This window comes from Musca vetustissima, unplaced genomic scaffold (genome assembly GCF_032173495.1).
Source record: "Musca vetustissima isolate MV318-11 ecotype Yass unplaced genomic scaffold, APGP_CSIRO_Mvet_v1 utg8222, whole genome shotgun sequence".
Lineage (NCBI taxonomy): Eukaryota > Metazoa > Arthropoda > Insecta > Diptera > Muscidae > Musca > Musca vetustissima.
In genome coordinates, this window is record NW_026887855.1 from 845,406 (window position 1) to 866,008 (window position 20,603).

The 20,603-nt window shown below is 32.1% G+C and overlaps 1 protein-coding gene across 1 annotated transcript; it reads left to right on the forward strand.

Moving 5' to 3' along the window:
• Positions 1-805: 805 nt before the first annotated feature.
• Positions 806-19,181, forward strand: LOC133335661 (fatty acid CoA ligase Acsl3). The gene is made up of 11 exons (XM_061543971.1): positions 806-877; positions 1,323-1,458; positions 16,523-17,168; positions 17,284-17,443; positions 17,501-17,675; positions 17,736-17,875; positions 17,947-18,119; positions 18,197-18,306; positions 18,356-18,509; positions 18,575-18,850; positions 18,915-19,181. The coding sequence occupies exons 1-11, from the start codon at positions 855-857 to the stop codon at positions 19,067-19,069; spliced, it is 2,148 nt and encodes a 715-aa protein (XP_061399955.1). The 5' UTR covers positions 806-854; the 3' UTR covers positions 19,070-19,181.
• Positions 19,182-20,603: the final 1,422 nt, after the last annotated feature.

Consider the following 20,603-nt stretch of genomic DNA (forward strand, 5'->3'; position numbering starts at 1 on the left):
AACTATGGGCGATTTATTTATATGACTATCAATATTTGGCCATTTGACGCGATTGATGATGAAACACAATATTTCAGCGACTTTCCAACCCCATTCGAGGTCTCTTAATATGCTACAAGTAGTGTCATCGTTTTTCGACCACCGCTGTCTTTGATGTAGATTATTATACCCTCAGCTATTAGGTGTAGTATGCGTTAAATGTAAAATTTCTCTTCATACAAACAAATTGGGAAAATTTATGCAATTTGACAATGATTTTGTTTTAAAACGTTCATAGCACATTGTCGTCGTCCATAATAAAATTAGTGTTGTGTGTATTCCGCATATGGGTCATTTAAACAAAGCTACCAGTATAGCACATCTCTCATATTCATTAACACAACTTTCCTGTCCTATTTTCGTATAGTCATCCGTTAAATATATTTCATATTTACATGTTTGCATTGTACAACATCATTTCTTTACTCGATGTGTAACATTCAATTTTGTGGACTTTTTCACCACATAATAACATGATAATTTTCATTCATTTCATATATCACTTTAACTATATGTCTGATACGTTTGTCTTTTTGTACATTATAGATATAATTGATGTTGGAACACTACCTGCATATGGAAAAAGAGTACACGCATAAAATCAGTCATTAAATAAATCTAAAATCATACACCATATTAAATAGACTTCATACATCAGTTTACATAGCAGCTAAACGAAGACAAGGAAATCGTTTAAGGAAGAGACCTGAAAACTTCTTGCATTAATAAATAATTGTAAAATAGCTAATATATCTTCAAAATACGAAATCATACATAGTATTAGTGCATTAAGTGAAGTTTAAAAACAAATAAAAATGTTCATCGAAGATGATGCGCAGTAAGTATTAAAACCGAGTACAACATTTAAGTTTATGTGGTTAATTTACCGACAAAAACGGTATATAAAATTATTTTGCTAGTGAACTTTTTAATCACACTATACTATACATATGCTCAATACAAAATTCACTTTCCCGACGTAGCTTTATTAAAGTGTAATCTACACATTTGTTCGTTGTTGTCTCCTAATATCATTTCAATGTGTTTTTTTATCTTTATTGACGATGTTTTAATAAAACGTTACCAACATCGCACTTTGTGCCTACATTTAACCGTGCGTGTCGGAATTATCATGGTCAAATATTTTATGTCACAATTGATTTGATTTCAAGAAAGAAACATTTTAAGCATTTAAACAACAACAATTGTTAACTTTATCTTATACTGATTTTTAATGTCGAATATTGATTTTTGCTAACTGAATATTTTTCTTTTATTTTTAGAATGGAAAGTTTCTGGATACAAAGTGCTATTGGGGCCATAAAGGCCATAGCATTTGTTTGTGATATAATCACATTACCAGTGTATTTGGTGCTACAAAGGCCATGGAAACGTAGGCAAGATGCAAAACGTGTCAAGGTTGGTACAAATATTTGAACAGTATTGTCTTATAATAATAAATCTAATTGTTCATAATTATCATATCAAGAGTTAATATCCATAGCTGATGCCGAGGACCACCCCTTTATAACTCGGGAATTATTAAAGTATATGAAAAAAATTGAATATATTTGGATTTATTCACCTGCCGTTGCAAACTTTTTATGATATTGACCTCTAAAGTATATTTTGGTGGAAGCTGTATCTACTTTAATGTACAAAATGGGTAAAAACGCGGTGAGACAACCCATTTTTCGCTGTTTGTGACTAAACCACCCATTTCACGGTCTTCGTGCTAAAGTAAAAGTACAAAATAAGGAGCACGTTCCTTATGTATCGTTTTTCGAAAATGTATCTGGATCTACCTTTAAATTATACTGACATGTTGAAGCTCGAGTTTGAATTTCCAAACATCAATTATGGAATTTTGTACCCGAGAATCTGAGTAATTAGATATATGTGTTGGGAATGTAATATGCACAGCTTCACAGTACTATCCAACCAAATTTAAAAATTTTGTGCGAAAAAATTGCTAAAAAATACTATTTTATATGGGATTGTAAGCTTGTTTACGTTCCGGATAAAATAAAATCTTATTTGTGGAAATCCGTCTTCTAGAACGGCGGTAATTGGACTCCCTAAAACATGAAATTTGCCAAAAAATATTTTTGAAAATATCGAGGATTTTTTTTGTATTTTCTTTGCATTATTCCCGTTTCAATAAATAGCCTTATATGGATTTTGAAGCCTACAAAATAAAGATTCCGCCCCTAATAATAGTTTTTCGAAAATTTATCTACATCTACGTTTGTGACTAAACCACCCATTTCACGGTCTTCGTGCTAAAGTAAAAGTACAAAATAAGGAATACGTTTCTTATGTATCGTTTTTCGAAAATGTATCTGGATATACCTTTAAATGATACTGACATTTTGAAGCTCGAGTTTGAATTTCCAAACATCAATTATGGAATTTTGTACCTGAGAATCTGAGTAATTAGATATATGTGTTGGGAATGTAATATGCACAGCTTCACAGTACTATCCATCCAAATTTAAAAATATCGTGCGATAAAATTGCTAAAAAAATACTATTTTATATGGTATTGTAAGCTTGTTTACGTTCCGGATAAAATAAAATCTTATTTGTGGACATCCATCTTCTAGAACGGCGGTAACTGGACTCCCTAAAACATGAAATTTGCCAAAAAATATTTTTGAAAATATCGAGGATTTTTTTTGTATTTTCTTTGCATTATTCCCGTTTCAATAAATGGCCTTATATGGATTTTGAAGCCTACAAAATAAAGATTCCGCCCCTAATAATCGTTTTTCGAAAATGTATCTGCATCTACCTTTAAAAGACACATAAAATTTAAAGCTCGATTTTGAGTTTCTTTTTTATTTTATTTCTAATTTCACTAACTGCACATGCAGGAATTTCCAAACATTCATTGCAGGATTTTTGTACTCGCGGATCTGAGTAATTTGATATATATTTGGGAATGTAATACGCACAGCTCCACAGTACTACCCATCAAAATTTGAAAATGTTGTGCGATCAAATTTCTAAAAAAAACTATTTCTTAGCTGCATCTACCTTTAAATGACTGACATATTGAAACTCGGTTTTGAGTGTTTTAACTGCCCTTCTAGTATCAATGCGCAATCAGGAATTTCCAAACATCAATTATAGGATTGTTTTACTCGCGTATCTGTGTAATTTGATATATATATAATTAGATATATGTGTTGGGAATGTAATATGCACAGCTTCACAGTACTATCCATCCAAATTAAAAAATATCGTGCGATAAAATTGCTAAAAAATACTATTTTATATGGGATTGTAAGCTTGTTTACGTTCCGGATAAAATAAAATCTTATTTGTGGAAATCCATCTTCTAGAACGGCGGTAACTGGACTCCCTAAAACATGAAATTTGCCAAAAAATATTTTTGAAAATATCGAGGATTTTTTTGTATTTTTTTGCATTATTTCCGTTTCAATAAATGGCCTTATATGGATTTTGAAGCCTACATAATAAAGATTCCGCCCCTAATAATCGTTTTTCGAAAATGTATCTGCATCTACCTTTAAACGACACATCAAATTTAAAGCTCGATTTTGAGTTTTTTTTTATTTTATTTCTAATTTCACTCACTGCACATGCAGGAATTTCCAAACATTCATTGCAGGATTTTTGTACTCGCGGATCTGAGTAATTTGATATATATTTGGGAATGTAATACGCACAGCTCCACAGTACTACCCATCAACATTTGAAAATGTTGTGCGATCAAATTTCTAAAAAAAAATATTTCTTATCTGCATCTACCTTTAAATGACTGACATATTGAAACTCGGGTTTGAGTGTTTAACTGCCCTTCTAGTATCAATGCGCAATCAGGAATTTCCAAACATCAATTATAGGATTGTTGTACTCTCGAATCTGTGTAATTTGATATATATTTTGGGAATTTAATATGCACAGTGGTGTGAATTATCCATCCAAATTTGAAAAAGTTGTGCAATCAAATTAAAAAAAAACTTTTTTCAGCGAAATTTTTATATCTGTCATTTGATTCATATGGGTACCCGTGATCAGTAAGCCTTTTCCGTTCCGGATAAAATAAAACCTAGCTTCGTGGAAATCCATCTACTAGAACGGCAGAGACTGGCCTGCCAAAAACACTAAATTTGGCCAAAAAATATTTTTGAAAATATCGTGGATTTATTTGCAATTTGTGTGGATCATTTTCTTTTCAATAAATTGCCTGATACGGATTTTGAACTTTTTCGAAACCAGAACTTTAAAACGTTCAGTTAAAAGAGGGATGTACCCAATTTATTTAAAAATGGTGTGAGTTACTACATTCGTTGTTTTTGATAGACCCAATTAAAATTGATATAGATCGAGGTATTTTTTAAGGTGTACAGCGAAATCGGATGAGATTTAAAAGCGTATAAACTTTTTGGAAATTATTCTCGTTTTCCGAGTTTTTGGGCACTTCAATGTAACGTGTACCACATCTCAGCCGTGAAATGAAATTTCGCAAAATATACATGGATTGGAAGGTACAATTCAATACTTCCTGGACCGCATGCGGATCAAATGATTTTGGGGATTACGTGATTTAGACGCAACTTAAAATGTATAATTTTCGAAACCAGAACTTTAAAACATTCAGTTAAAAGAGGGATGTACCCAATTTATTTAAAAATGGTGTGAGTTACTACATTCGTTGTTCTTGATAGACCCAAATAAAATTGATATAGATCGAGGTATTTTTAAGGTGTACAGCGAAATCGGATGAGATTTAAAGGCGTATAAACTTTTTGGAAATTATTCTCGTTTTCCGAGTTTTTGGGCACTTCAATGTAACGTGTACCACATCTTAGCCGTGAAATGAAATTTCGCAAAATATACATGGATTGGAAGGTACAATTCAATACTTCCTGGACCGCATGCGGATCAAATGATTTTGAGGATTACGTGATTTAGATGCAACTTAAAATGTATAATTCACAATATAGTTTTAGTTTAAAATTATTTCCTAATTATAGAACCTAGTGATATATTTAAAGAGTCTTGATATAATCCGCAAGATGTATATGTACCTCCGTGAAATTTAGCTTAAATAGCTGATTTTTTTCTTCAACTTCTTGTATAAAATTATAAGATAAATATGATGAAATTATTTCTTCAAACCAAAAATATTTTGTTGTTGCTGTAATTTACAAACCACTGCATGGATTTGTGTGATTTTTATACCGATTGTTGTTGTTGTAGCAACTGTCTACATGTTTGTTTTTTTTTTTAATTATTCTGGTTCTGACTCCTCTGTTTCCAGGTTCAGGAAGGTTGCAATCTGTAACTGCTGCGTCCAAATAGATTCCGGAGACAGATGATTGGGTTTAGCAGGGTAGTTAAAGAGATGCAGCGTATCGTGAGGTCCAAATCCACATGCAGGGCATGTGTTTGGTACCGCGCTGTCAATTCGGGCCCAATAGAAATTGGGGCGGCTGCACCATCCTGATCTTATTTGGGCAAAAACCAGTCTTGTTTGTCTAGGCAGCTGTCGCTCTTCTGCTGATATAGATGGTGGGTGAACTCCTAGTACTGCATTCACATGGTATTGATCCATTGCCTGGTTCACTGCTTCCGTGTGAATTCTGTAATTTCTGCTCGATAAGCCTCTTGTACCGTTGGACCTCTCTCTCTAGATCATGTATGTCTCTCCTTACGTGTCTTGGTAAGGGAAATTGTAGGACATTTTTGTAGCCAAAAGTGACCTTTTATCTCAGAAACGGTTGAACTTATCGGTTGAAAAATTATTATACGAGGTAATGGATGTTATATTAAAGATCAAAAAAATATCTTTGTTGAGATAAACTAATTTATTTAATTTTTTTAAGATTATATAATTTGTAAATTTTGTTTTTCTTGAACACAAACATTTGAAACAATTTTGAAATCACTGTGATTTAAAGCGGCAATCAAAATTTTGAATTCACCGCCACAGAAATAAATTTGCTCGACACTTGGACAATGTGAACCCGAAGATCCGCCACCCTGATCCTAAAAATGTTGATATAACAGCTAAAGTACATCCAAAAAGAAGTAAACATGTTGTTAAGTTCGTCGGCAAACACCTTTGAGAAAAAATCATTAATGATACTTAATATATCAACATTTTCATATGTGACTATGGTAAATTGCTGCCAGGAGAAAACGAAATGCCAAACTACGTAGCGTTTAACTTACATATTGTGAGCTCGTGATTTCAACTTGGTTGAATACGCATTTGATCAAGAATATGGGGTATCCGGTGTGCAGTTTTGCTAAAACATGTTTGAAATTTTAGAAAATTTCCAGAAAAAAATGCTAAAAATGTATATAAAAAACATTAGTTTATGAGGTATAAACAAATGTCTTTATATAAAACATTATTTTTAGTCTCGAACCCAAATCAATGCGTTGCGTGCTTAAACTAAAATACAAAAAAGTTAATTGAAATTAACAGCTATGTTGAGATGATATTATAAGTTTTTTTTCGCGCAAGAGTTTGTAACGTCACGAACTATTAGTGGAGATTTCAATTATCTGAGTCGATCTAGATGTGTGTCCGTCCGTCTGTTGATTAACATTTACTTGTTAAACGTCCGTATTACCCAAATACGCAAGGACCATATTTACATGTGTGTCAATTGAAAACGACGAAAGTGGATGAAAACGTTTTTTAATTGATGGCAAAATGTTTACATTTATAGAAACACAAAATTTTGAATGGCTGGATTAATTTTTTAATTAATGGATAAGTTTTTACTTTTATAGAAACACATATATTTACAGGGGTCTACCAATTCTAATATTGTTCAGTATTTAAATTACCACAATAGAAGGCGGAAATGTAGCGATGACAATGAATAATTAAAAACGTTACATAAGTTACTCGTCAAAACTCGGACCTACATTTACAGTGGAGTACATTATCCGTTTAAATGGAAGTCCAGTAGTAGTTGCGTAGGGTGTGGGTTACCCTGTTCGACTATACTTCTCAGCTCAAATTAATCCTGTGAATCCAATTTTTTGGGATAATACTAAAATTTAAAAAAAATGTGGAACAATTAAAAATGCTAAACAAATTATAGGTGCTAGATTACTTTTTGGACCCTAAACGAGTTTGGCAATACTGCCGGTGTGTAATTTAATGTTTTGAATGAGAATTGTAATAATCAGTCCACCTTTTGCTTTAGGGAATAATTAAAACCGTTGCAAAGGTTATTCGTCAAAACTCGGACCTACATAAAGTGGTGTACTTTATCATTTTAGACCCATAAATGTAAGACAATTTATTATATAAATGTGATTAGCAGCGCCATCATTCAACGTAAAATTGATTATTACTGTTAAGTATGGCCTATGTAAAAAACAATAACCAATTGTATAGTCAATTGGGACAATACACAAGCCTGAATCAGTATTATTTATTTCAGAAGAGACTTAAACTTATTAGGAATAAAACTAAAAAAAATTGTCGGAATATGGGGTCGAATTTCCAAAGATAAACATATTTCTAATCCAAACATATTAGGTATTTCGAGCTAAATTGTGATTCGGCAAGTATAAGTTACTCTAACTCATCAATGTATTTTTTGCGTACCCGACATAACTCGACAGCATATAGATTGTTTTATTTTTGAACATTACAACGTTACCTAAATTACAACAAGGCGTACAAAAATATTCAACTTCCCACTATGGCGAAATGTTTTGTACAGCCAAATTACCAAAATATTTCGAGTCTAAATTTTCAGTTTACAAAAAAGTGACTATACCACTTTACCAACCTATACCACATTTGCATCACTTACTATATACATCTTGCGGTTTTTAGCAAGACCTTTCCGATAAATCTTGGGGTTCTATGTATGTTATGAAATATGCATTTTAGATTGTGTCTAAATCGCGTAATTCTCAAAATCATTTGATGCGTGTGCGGTTTTTAGGAAGTACTGAAGTTTATCTTCTCTTATTTTGCGAAATTTCATTTGACGGCTATGATGTACTACATGTTGCATTGAAGTACCCAAAAAATTGCCGAAAAGTCCATATTCTTTTAACGGGCATTAGATTCGGTGTACACATTAAAAAATACATCGATCTATGTATGCCTATTTGAATTAAGCTGTACATACTACATACACAAAATATATTCCAAATATATTCCAATGCTAAAATTTATTTTAGGAAATTTGTGATTGCGCATTGAAACCAAAAAAGTTTTAAAAAATTCAAACTCGAACTTCAAAATGTCAGCAGATAAATTTTCGAAAAACGATACGCAAGGGTCGTACTCCTCATTTTGTATGCTTCAACTTTTACTTTAGCACAAAGACCGCGAAATAATTGACTTTGTTACAAATCAAGGAGAAATAAAAAAACCTGGGTTGCCTCTCCCAGATGCAAGAATAATAGAAACAATATATATATATATATATGTTATCAATGTCCGTTCCATTAATTTACAAATTTGTTAACATAAAATTGAAATTCCCCATATACATTTATAGTCATTACATTAGTATCAATGCCTATATAAGGTCGGCCAGTAAGACAATTCATAAGAAAACAACTGTTTTTACGTATAAGGTACATTTTTTACCGAAGCGAAAACTAATTGTCTCGCCTTTTTATATTTTAGGGTCGTACCTAATTTATTGCGCTCCGTACAAAAATACTCACCTTCTCACATTTATAGGGTTTGTTAGACGTCCGTATTACCCAAATACGCAAGGACTTTGCATCTGTGCCTATTGAAAACGGCGAAAATGGATGAAAATATGTTTTTAATTGATCGAAAAATGTTTACATGTATAGAGAAAAAAATTTTTCAATGACTGAAATTCAATTTTCATAAAACAAAAAATTCAAAAATGCGCATTGTCAATGTTGAAAATTTTCAACTTATATTTTTATACGCAATGCGTATTTGGGTAACATTCATTGAAATACATGTATTTAACTTTTGAGGTGAATAAATTTGTACGCATACGCATGAATTTAGGTACGACCCTTAGGCCTATACCTAAATTCAGTGCCCTGCGTACTAAAATACCCACCTTCTCACCTTTATAGGGTTTGTTGAACGTCCGTATTACCCAAATACGCATGGACCTTATTTACTTGTATGCCAATTAAAAACGGCGAAAATAGATGAAAACATTTTCTTAATTTACTGAAAAATTTTTACATTTACAATGACAGGAATTCGTTTTTTTCAAAAAATAAAAAAATCCAAAATACGCATTGTCAATTTTGAAAATTTTCAACTTTAAATTTTAATACGCAGTGCGTATTTGGGTAACATTCATTGAAATACATGTATTTAACTTTTGAGGTAGATAAAATCGTACGCATACGCATGAATTTAGGTACGGCCCTTATATAAGAAACACAACACTATTTATAATTTTGAGAGATAATTTACTTGAAAATATTCTTTAAAGACGATATAAATTAAAATTGAATTGAATGCTGACAAAATATTAATATTTTCGTTTTGACGCCGAACATAATTTTGATATGATTTGAAAGCAATCTTATGTTGTTATAACCGATATGTCGTTAAAATCGGTGTCGTTATAAACGATTTCGAGAGGACATTACAAAATTATCATTATTGTTAGGCCCAGACGAAACGGTTGAAGCTAAAATCCTAAAATTGTTTATGTCGGTCAGTATTGGTGCGTAGATGAGCTGGGAAATTCGAACTATAAGGGTGCGAAAAGTACGAAAGTTAACAATCAACGCCTAAATGAAACGGCTGCAGATAGAATCCAGTAATGTTGTGTGAGGGGTGGCACGTAGGTATGTGATAAGGCAGGGTTTGTGTAAACTTGTTTTTTCGAATGTGCGTGATAAAAGTACCCAAGAAAAGTTTTGAATTGTACTTAGTGTAGTAGGAGCAAGATATACATTTTCAGATATAAAAAATGAAATTAGTCCTGATTTAGATTAGGCGAGTTTACTTGCTGCAATTATTATCGTTCTCGTTTAAACTTGCTTCATGAGTCTATTCAAGGCAATTCGGTTTCAAAAAAATATTTTTTTTTACATTTTGTGACAATGTTCTGGATTGGTATTTCAAATTACTGACACTACAAACAAAATACACAAAACGAATTGCCAGAGAATTGTCGGTACGGGCAATTTTTTTTCAAATTCTATTCCTCTTGCCCCTCTCTCCTGCAAACACAGACTTGCCGCAAGTAATCTCGCCCTTTCTAAATTCAGACTTAAGTATTTGAAACTTTGTTGCTATTTATAGTTAAGACAAGTATACTGATTTTTTGGAAGTTCGTACTTAAGCATACGAATTTTTTTTAATTGTACTAAAATTAGCTCATGGGTCTTTACTTAGATTGACATGTGTGCATCCTCAGGAAAAACGTCGACGTTAACCCTTTCAGTGTCAAAAAAAGATTTTTTGTCGGAATAAAAATCTAAAATTTTGTATTTAAAATCATATAAAGCCACGGTGTTGAGAAAAAAACAATTTTTATTTTAACCCTCGGACAGTTTTGCCTGTCTTTCAGCAAAAACAAAAACATCAATTGTAACGGTACATAGGATAACCGAAAAATCGCAAAGAAAGAGAGAAATTTTATATGTCGAATATATTCGACAAACACACTGAAAGGGTTAATTATTTAGCTGTGTCGCTGACCAGCAAAGTAGTCTTTTGGTGGTATATGATCTCTCCACGATGTATGACTATGTTATTAGGATGCAACTAGAATTTTTGGTTGGAAGAAGAGTTCATCCTTAAATGTGTACAGTCGAATTCGGATAAGTGAAAATTCGAAATAAGAGAAAATTCTGCATAAGAGAAACAATATTCCACTGTATTTTATTAAATTTGTGTACGTTTATTTATCAACCGGTTTGATGACAGACAAATATTGTATGTCATGTAAAATAGCTTGATATCTTCTGTCGGTTTGCAGTGATCGAAGACGTTGTCCGACATGCTACAATCGCATTGTAAAATAACTTGATATGTTCTGTCGGTCTACAGTTATAGAAGACGCTATCCGACATTCTTGAATCGCATTGTTAGAAAATTATTTTAAATGTATCCGATGTCTCTATAGAGTAATATGTATGAAGCAAGCTTCTATTATTACTAGAACATTACAGAGCTCGAGAATCTTTACTGGGATTGATATGTATGCCTCATCAGAGAAAATATCGTCCTTATAGATTTACCAATGAAGTCTATTGGTTGTATATGGCATGCGGTGTTGAGAAAAAAAAACAATTTTTATTTTAACCCTCGGACAGTTTTGCCTGTCTTTCAGCAAAAACAAAAACATCAATTGTAACGGTACATAGGATAACCGAAAAATCGCAAAGAAAGAGAGAAATGTTATATGTCGAATATATTCGACAAACACACTGAAAGGGTTAATTATTTAGCTGTGTCGCTGACCAGCAAAGTAGTCTATTGGTGGTATATGATCTCTCCACGATGTATGACTATGTTATTAGGATGCAACTAGAATTTTTGGTTGGAAGAAGAGTTCATCCTTAAATGTGTACAGTCGAATTCGGATAAGTGAAAATTCGAAATAAGAGAAAATTCTGCATAAGAGAAACAATATTCCACTGTATTTTATTAAATTTGTGTACGTTTATTTATCAACCGGTTTGATGACAGACAAATATTGTATGTCATGTAAAATAGCTTGATATCTTCTGTCGGTTTTGCAGTGATCGAAGACGTTGTCCGACATGCTACAATCGCATTGTAAAATAACTTGATATGTTCTGTCGGTCTACAGTTATAGAAGACGCTATCCGACATTCTTGAATCGCATTGTTAGAAAATTATTTTAAATGTATCCGATGTCTCTATAGAGTAATATGTATGAAGCAAGCTTCTATTATTACTAGAACATTACAGAGCTCGAGAATCTTTACTGGGATTGATATGTATGCCTCATCAGAGAAAATATCGTCCTTATAGATTTACCAATGAAGTCTATTGGTTGTATATGGCATGCTCCTGTGTCCACGATGTGTGCCTTTCTGTAACTGATGATACAGCTAATTCTGTTTTTACACGAATTATTTTTACACGAGTAAATACGAAAAAATATTTCTATTTTTACACGACATAATTTGAAATAACACGAATACAAAAAAAAAACAAAATTACTTTTTTTACATGAACTATTTATTTATTGAAGAAAATTCTGGAATGCTTTTGCTCAAACATCCCTGCCTTAATTAGAGTAACAACCCTGCATGGCATGAATTTCTGATATGGCAACATTTTATATAATTCTGGTGTGTGTTCTGAGTTATGTCTATGTATGCGTAATTTCTGTTTTACGGGAAATGCGGGATTCCCCGAATTATTGAAAAAGTAAAAATGTACATAATGTATTGTACACACAATTTAGTTGCTATTTGACAATTATAATTGCTATTTGACAATTATAATTTCGGAATCCATGAAGCTACTGTAAGAACAATTAAAAAAAAATGAAACTGCAATTAGAGCACCAGTATGTTCTGGAACAAAATTAAGTGCAAAGTCATCATCGTATGTAAGGGATGTTGTTAAAGAGAAAATGGAAAAAGCTTTGGTAATCTGGATAGAAGACAAATCCCAAAAGAGAATACCAGTAGACGGACTTGCTATCAAGCAGACAGTATTAAGAATCTATAAACGTATCCAGGAAATTGATCCAGATACATCATCTCAGTCAAAACAACATGCATTTTCCGCAAGTACTGGTTTTTTAAAAAGTCACGCTCTCCACAATATAAAAATTAAGGGAGAAACTGCATCCGCTGATGAATTGGCTGCTAAAGAATTTCCCGAAAAACTAAAAAAAAATATTGAAGATGGAGAATATACTCCAGACCAAGTTTGGAATTTAGATGAAAGCGGCCTTTTTTGGAAGAGAATGGCTAGAAGAACTTATGTAACAAAATCGCAGAAAATAGCCGGTGGTTTTAAAGTAGCAAATGACCGTATTACGTTGTTTTGTTCCAATGCTTCAGGAGAACGTATTCTTAAGCCACTCCTAGTACATCGTGCCTTAAGACCACGTTCCATGAAAAGTGTAGATTTCAATAAATTGCCTGTACACTGGATGGCGAAAAAAAGGCTTGGGTAACCAGTGCAATTTTCACAGAGTGGTTTCAGAAGCACTTCATCCCAGAAGTTAGGCGCTACATGAAAGAAAAATGTCTCGAATTTAAAGTTCTTTTGATTCTAGACAATGCACCAGGCCATCCAGTTTTGGAGCACCCAAACGTACAATTTTGTTTTTTGCCGCCTAATACCACTTCCCTTATACAGCCATTAGACCAGGGGATAATTGCTACGTTTAAAACGTATTACATAAGAAGTTCATTTCATTATGTTTTAGAAAAACTTGATAATAAGAGGAATCATCAGTCATAGATGAATGGAAAAAATTTTCTATAATGGACTGCATTAATCAAGTCAAGATCGCATTAGATTTATAAAGGCAACAACTTTGAACTCGTGTTGGAAAAATATTTGGACAGAATGCGTAAAATGCAAAGATCCTGTTATCGATAATAACGCTGAACTTGCTGATATAATAACAATGGCCAATGCAATCGGTGGGGATGGATACGATGACCTATCGTTAGCAGATGTAGAAGAATTGTTGGTAGATGAAAGCTTGAGCGAAAATGAAATTATAGATCTCACCCTTGAGACTCGTTATGATAAAGAACATAGTGACAGTGACGAAAGAGATCGTCCAATTTTGAAAGCATCTCTAATTAAAGAAGGTCTTGATCTCGCTACAAAATTAGGTAGTCATTTTGAACAACATGATCATGACGAGGAACGAGCTGCCAAATTGCAACGTGAACTGAAATCATTGATGGCATCTTACAGGGAAAACTCAATTTAAGATAACTGATTTCGTTCAAAAATCTACTGATGTCCCAACACAGTCGGCTAGAAATGATAATGATCATCAACAAAATCATTCCAGTGATGGCATTGATATTGAAGTCTTTTGCAAACGTTTACGTTTATTATCAGACAGTGACAATAAATAAAATTGTTTAATGTTTAAATTTTTCTTATGGTTGTACTTTATGCTATTTAAGTTGTTTTCTTAATGAATTTCTGGTATTATTTTTTTATGAAATCTAAATTTTAATTTATTTTATTATAATTTAGTTTATTTAATAAATTAAAACGAAAATAAATTCTTAAAATAACTACAACAATATTTTTTTAATTAATTTGGTCTAATTTTAACTTATTTTTTTGAGGTCTAGAACCAATCTATTATTTTTGTACTTGGCCAGTATCTTTTTTTACACGATTTTTTTTACACGAACTTCTCGGGAACCATTCTATCGTGTAAAAACAGAATTAGGTTTATTTCTAATTTTGAGTAGTATATCTTCAAAACAAGCACTCCACATGTGAGTATGTGCCTGATTATATTGGTATACATTCATAGTACCATTTCGGCTTTAATGCCTCAACGGTTTCGCAATAGTTTGCGTTTTGCGTAATCTATAGACATTGACTTGAAGTCTATTTTAGGGTTTTAAATTGTATTCGTGGTGAGCTTTTCTTCTGACACATATATCCATTCCCATGATTTTATAATCAAGTCTCGACCTATTTATTTTATTTATGGATTTGTGGTATAAGTAGCAACTTTTCATTTCTGATACATAACTGACTTAAAACATTTGAGGATGATATACCTGTTTTGTGTAATAAATAACTGCTTGGTGTTAAAAATACGTAGAAACGGAGAACTTTTTTGCGATTTGTTTGTAAGATATTTCGGTTCGAAACCCAGTAATCTATGTATTGAATAGGAAGTATAAAAGGTCTGATTTTGCCTTTTCACAATGACGGTGGGAAGATGGTATAGTTGCTAATATAAGCCCAGAGCACACATCAAAACTGTAGGAGTTGCTTTAACTATGTGACCACCAATGTATATTTAACTACAGTTGCAGTATATAAGTTTGTATGCACCCTTATTATGTATGCGTTCTTATAGTACGCCAGCTCTCCAGACGTAGACGTTTTGGGTCGGTATTATGTAGAATTTATGACTGCCTTATTTTGTAATAGACTTTTCCTATACTCAATTACAAAATCGAAATAAATATTGTATTCTTAGAAGCCATTTTAATATTGTATTGCAAAAGATACGTCTTTTAGCCTGTTTCTTATAATTTGTCCGGCATGTTGGATTCTTATGAATAATGGGAAATGCAATAAAATAAAGTCTAATGTAACAATTAATCAGAAAAATTTGTAAAAATAAATTTTTAAAAATATTTTTATAGTTTTTTATGCTGTCGTTGACACAATCTTTGACGTATTGCAATTTCATAATACCGATTTTTCATATAAATACTACTGTGCAAAATTTTCGACACGACTACGCCAACCGCAAAAGTTAATATAATAATGGATTATAAATAGAATATATATTGTATTCTTAGAAGCCATTTTAATATTGTATTGCAAAAGATACGTCTTTTAGCCTGTTTCTTATAATTTGTCCGGCATGTTGGATTCTTATGAATAATGGGAAATGCAATAAAATAAAGTCTAATGTAACAATTAATCAGAAAAATTTGTAAAAATAAATTTTTAAAAATATTTTTATAGTTTTTTATGCTGTCGTTGACACAATTTTTGACGTATTGCAATTTCATAATACGGATTTTTCATATAAATACTACTGTGCAAAATTTTCGACACGACTACGCCAACCGCAAAAGTTAATATAATAATGGATTATAAATAGAATATATAATAACGCCTAAATAATTAGACATGTAAATTAAATTAATATTATAATCAATTAATTTACCGCATAATTTTAGGAACATAGTATATATGATTTCCTGATATATTCGGTATTCGATAAAACAGCAAGGTGCACAGTACTCAGATAAGAATGACGCGTCTTGCATCAAAATATATGTATATCACCATTCGAACATGGATTTATGGAAATTCGTAATAAATATTGCACTACGCCAGGATCGTTAGAAGTACAATTCTGAAGTTCAGCACTTCAGTCTTTATCTATAACCAATGAAACTAAAGTTGGAGATACACCCGAGGATTCTAGATCTGCTCCTCTAAGATGCATTTTATTTAAAGCCAATTTATAACCGAATATATAATAACGACTCAGACTACCAATGCCAACTCAATGCGCCTTCTTCTTCTTGGTGTTTGCAAATAATTTTTAGAAATTAGTTCTAAAAGATATTAAATAGTGTAATACGCAATTATGTATCGTATAATATATTATAAACAAAATGCTGTACAAATATATATATATATATATACATTTTTTTTTTTTTTGGAAACTTGATATTTAAAATTCGTATTGGCCAACGGGAACTGATAGAACTTTGCACCTATTTTGATTATAAGTATTCATAAAATTTGTATGAGTATACTAATTTGATGCACATATAATTACAGGCAAAAGTTGTGTCTAGTGACGAGGCAGCATTAAGTTATCGGACAATAGAACCTCCCAGAGATGTTCATATAAAAATGTTGCAGGACAACATAGATACTCTTGAAAAAGTTTTCAATTACGTCGCTAAAACTCATTCATCAAAACGTTGCCTAGGCACGCGTCAAATTTTGAGTGAAGAAGATGAAGTCCAACCCAATGGCAGAATATTTAAAAAGTACAAAATGGGTGAATATAAGTGGAAGAACTTTATCGAATCCGAACGTTTAGCAGCTGCTTTTGGTCGCGGTTTGCGTGAATGCGGCCAAGAACCTAGGAAGAATATCGTCATTTTTGCAGAGACTCGAGCTGAATGGATGATTGCGGCACATGGTTGTTTCAAACAATCCATGTCAATTGTTACGGTATATGCAACATTGGGAGATGAAGGCGTGGCTCACTGCATAAGTGAAACAGAAGTGACAACTGTTATTACATCCCATGACTTGCTGCCTAAATTCAAACTGCTTTTGGACAAATGCCCAAACGTCAATACGATAATCTACATGGAAGACCAATTACATAAAACTGACACGACAGGATTTAAAGAAGGCGTAAAAATCTTACCGTTCTCACAAGTTACACGTCTAGGCCAGGATAGTAAATTTGGTATGTTAATACTGTAATGTTGCATGAAGATAATTATCAGCTCAGTTTGTTGCGATATTAAAATTTTATTCTAAATAACGTCTACACTTTGTTTTTTATTTTATTATTATTCTAGAGAGCGTTCCACCAAAAGCTGACGATATCGCCATTATAATGTATACTTCTGGATCAACAGGAACACCAAAGGGAGTCCTATTGTCACATAAAAACTGCATTGCAACAATGAAAGGTTTTTGCGATGTCGTTCCAATCTATCCCGACGACGTCTTAATAGGGTAAGCACTTATTAGAAATATATTGAAAGCATACTTTAGTATTTTTTTTTTTTGTAGATTTCTTCCACTAGCTCATGTATTTGAGCTGGTTGCCGAAAGTGTATGTTTAATGACGGGCGTGCCGATTGGATATTCCACGCCTTTGACATTAATAGACACTAGCAGTAAGATTATGAGAGGCTCCAAAGGAGACGCTACCGTCTTAAAACCAACTTGTATGACAACTGTACCAGTATGTAAATAGTTTTTTTGTTACCAACAAAAGTTATATTAATTGTTTTCCTATTATCAGCTTATATTAGATCGTATATCTAAAGGCATTAATGATAAGGTGAATTCCGGATCTGCATTCAAAAAAGCTTTGTTCCAGTTTCTGTACCAATACAAAGTGAAGTGGACACAAAAAGGATACCAGACGCCATTGATTGATAGGTAACACTTATTGATTTTTGTTTTAACTATTACTGTTTATCAGTAATATTTTTCAAAAAAAAAAATTTTAGACTCGTGTTTAAGAAAGTTGCCAAGCTAATGGGAGGACGTGTTCGTATTATGATGTCCGGGGGAGCACCACTTTCACCCGACACACATGAGCAGATAAAAACATGTTTGTGTGTCGATCTAATCCAAGGATACGGTTTAACTGAAACCACATCGGGAGCGACTGTTATGGATTGTAATACAACTTTAAAACAATTTCAAACTCATTTATTTCATTAAAATTACGTTTACTTTTGTTTTTCAATTCTAAAGATCGTGATATGCAGTACGGTCGTGTTGGCGCACCTTTGACAGTTTGTGATATACGTTTAGTGAATTGGGAAGAAGGAGGCTATAGAGTCACAAATAAACCATATCCCCAAGTATGTAATCACTCGTAGTTTATCGAAAATATTAACGTTTCCTTCTTAGGGTGAAGTTCTTGTTGGTGGAGAATGTGTTTCTATGGGCTATTATAAATTACCAAACAAAACAGCCGACGATTTCTTTGAGGAGGATGGCAAACGCTGGTTTAAAACCGGAGATATTGGTGAAATGCATCCAGATGGCGTACTTAAAATTATTGGTAGGTATCAGCGTAATAATTCGTTAATTTGTTGCTTTATTTAGTTTTTTTCATTTCTAAATAAGATCGCAAAAAAGACTTGGTCAAGTTGCAAGCTGGTGAATACGTCTCCCTTGGAAAAGTGGAATCGGAACTCAAGACATGTCCTCTTGTTGAAAATATATGTGTATATGGTGATCCAACCAAGCAGTTTACTGTTGCTCTTGTTGTACCGAATCAGAAGCACTTGGAGGAGTTGTCCCTCCGTCATGGACTTCAAGGCAAAACATTTGAAGAGCTCTGTTCTAATTCGGAAATAGAAAAGGCAGTTATTAAAGAAATTGCCGATCATGCACGTAAATGTATGCGAGTGATTGCCAATTTAAACTACTGCAGTACTAAACATTTCATTTTCTTTTAATTTAGGTAAACTACAAAAGTTTGAAGTTCCAGCTGCCATTACACTATGCAAGGAAGTTTGGTCACCAGACATGGGACTAGTTACAGCTGCTTTTAAGTTGAAACGCAAAGATATTCAAGATAAATATCAGCATGATATTAATCGGATGTATGCCTCATGAAATTGACTAAACAACTAGGTGCAGTTTTAGCCGGTTGGAAGTACGACCTTCGCGAAAAGTTTAACCATGTACTATCTTCAATTTTTCTTACATCACGATCTAAAGTGGATCACATAAATTTCTCATTGAATGAAAATTGTAGTACAGCAATATTAGGAACACAAAATTATTTATTAATCTATGAAGATGCCAGTAATATTAACATTTCAAATTGTACACGCATGTTCTAAATTTCATACAGTAACCACACTTCCTTATTACGCTTTGAACTTAAATAGAAAAACAACTTTATGATGAACACGAGGCAAGAAAAAATTTCTTATTTATATAACATGGAAACACACACAAAATCCTTTGAATTCTATTTTGTTTTCCTCCTTAAAAATATTATTTTGTTTGATAAGAAAATACTACCAACTAAAATAAACATAAACAATTTAAAATAATGTGCAAATCGTATTCGATATATTTGTGAAAATGTTGAAAATACATCAAGTTTGTCTAAGATGAATGCTTTGCATGTACTAATTTATTTAGTATTGAATACATTTTCTTATCGATTCATACATGTAAAATTACAACTATTATTCATTTGCATTAACAACCTTTTTCATAACAAAAATTATACCACAGTCTGTACACTGTACGTATCATGTGAAATATCAGTATCTTTCATTAGATTAAACGCTATTATGCACTATTAGATTATTATTTAAAAAACTGTAAGCAGTAATGGAAGTCCAATAAAAAGTCTTCTCAAGTATTATCTTATACGTATTTCGTAAAAATTTCAAAAACATCAACTGTACTTTTTCACTCAACTGAGTCATACACATTACAACGTACAATATGTTACGTTTCTATCGTAAATGTATTTATTTCAAATGAGTTGTTTCACCAAAAACTTACTAATAATTTTGTGCTTGATACAGTTCACTAGAATACATTACACTAAACCGCTAAGCTGTGTAGACTATGTGTAAGTTTTTGTTGTGAATAAGGGGGTAACAAAATATACGTCGGATATTAGTTTTTGTCTCCAATTTGTTATTAAATTAATTCTATTTAATATAGTGAACTTAATTTTAAGGTTAGTGCTAAAAATATCTGATGGATTTTTCTTTTGATAGAAAGAGACTTAAACAAAGCCAGTAATAGCAAAAACATATGCAAAATAATAATATAAATGGTATAAATAAATAAAAACATACATAAATAAAAATCTGAGATTTTATTTTCATCTTGAAGACTTAAAGACAAGTAATGCTGTAATAAAAAAGAATAAACATGTATTATATTTATTTAAATTCCGCACTAAAATGTATTTCCGTAATATGTATTAATGTTTTAATTGTTTCCTAAATATGTCAACAAATTAACAATCTATTTCAAAATGAAACAAATTCAGGTGACTTATAACACTTTGTTTTTGCAAATGTTTCATTTATTATCGTTTGAAATCAATCATTTATTAGAATTTTACAAAAATATTTTGTAAATATTAAATGTTTTCCAAGGCAAATTTCTGGAGTGA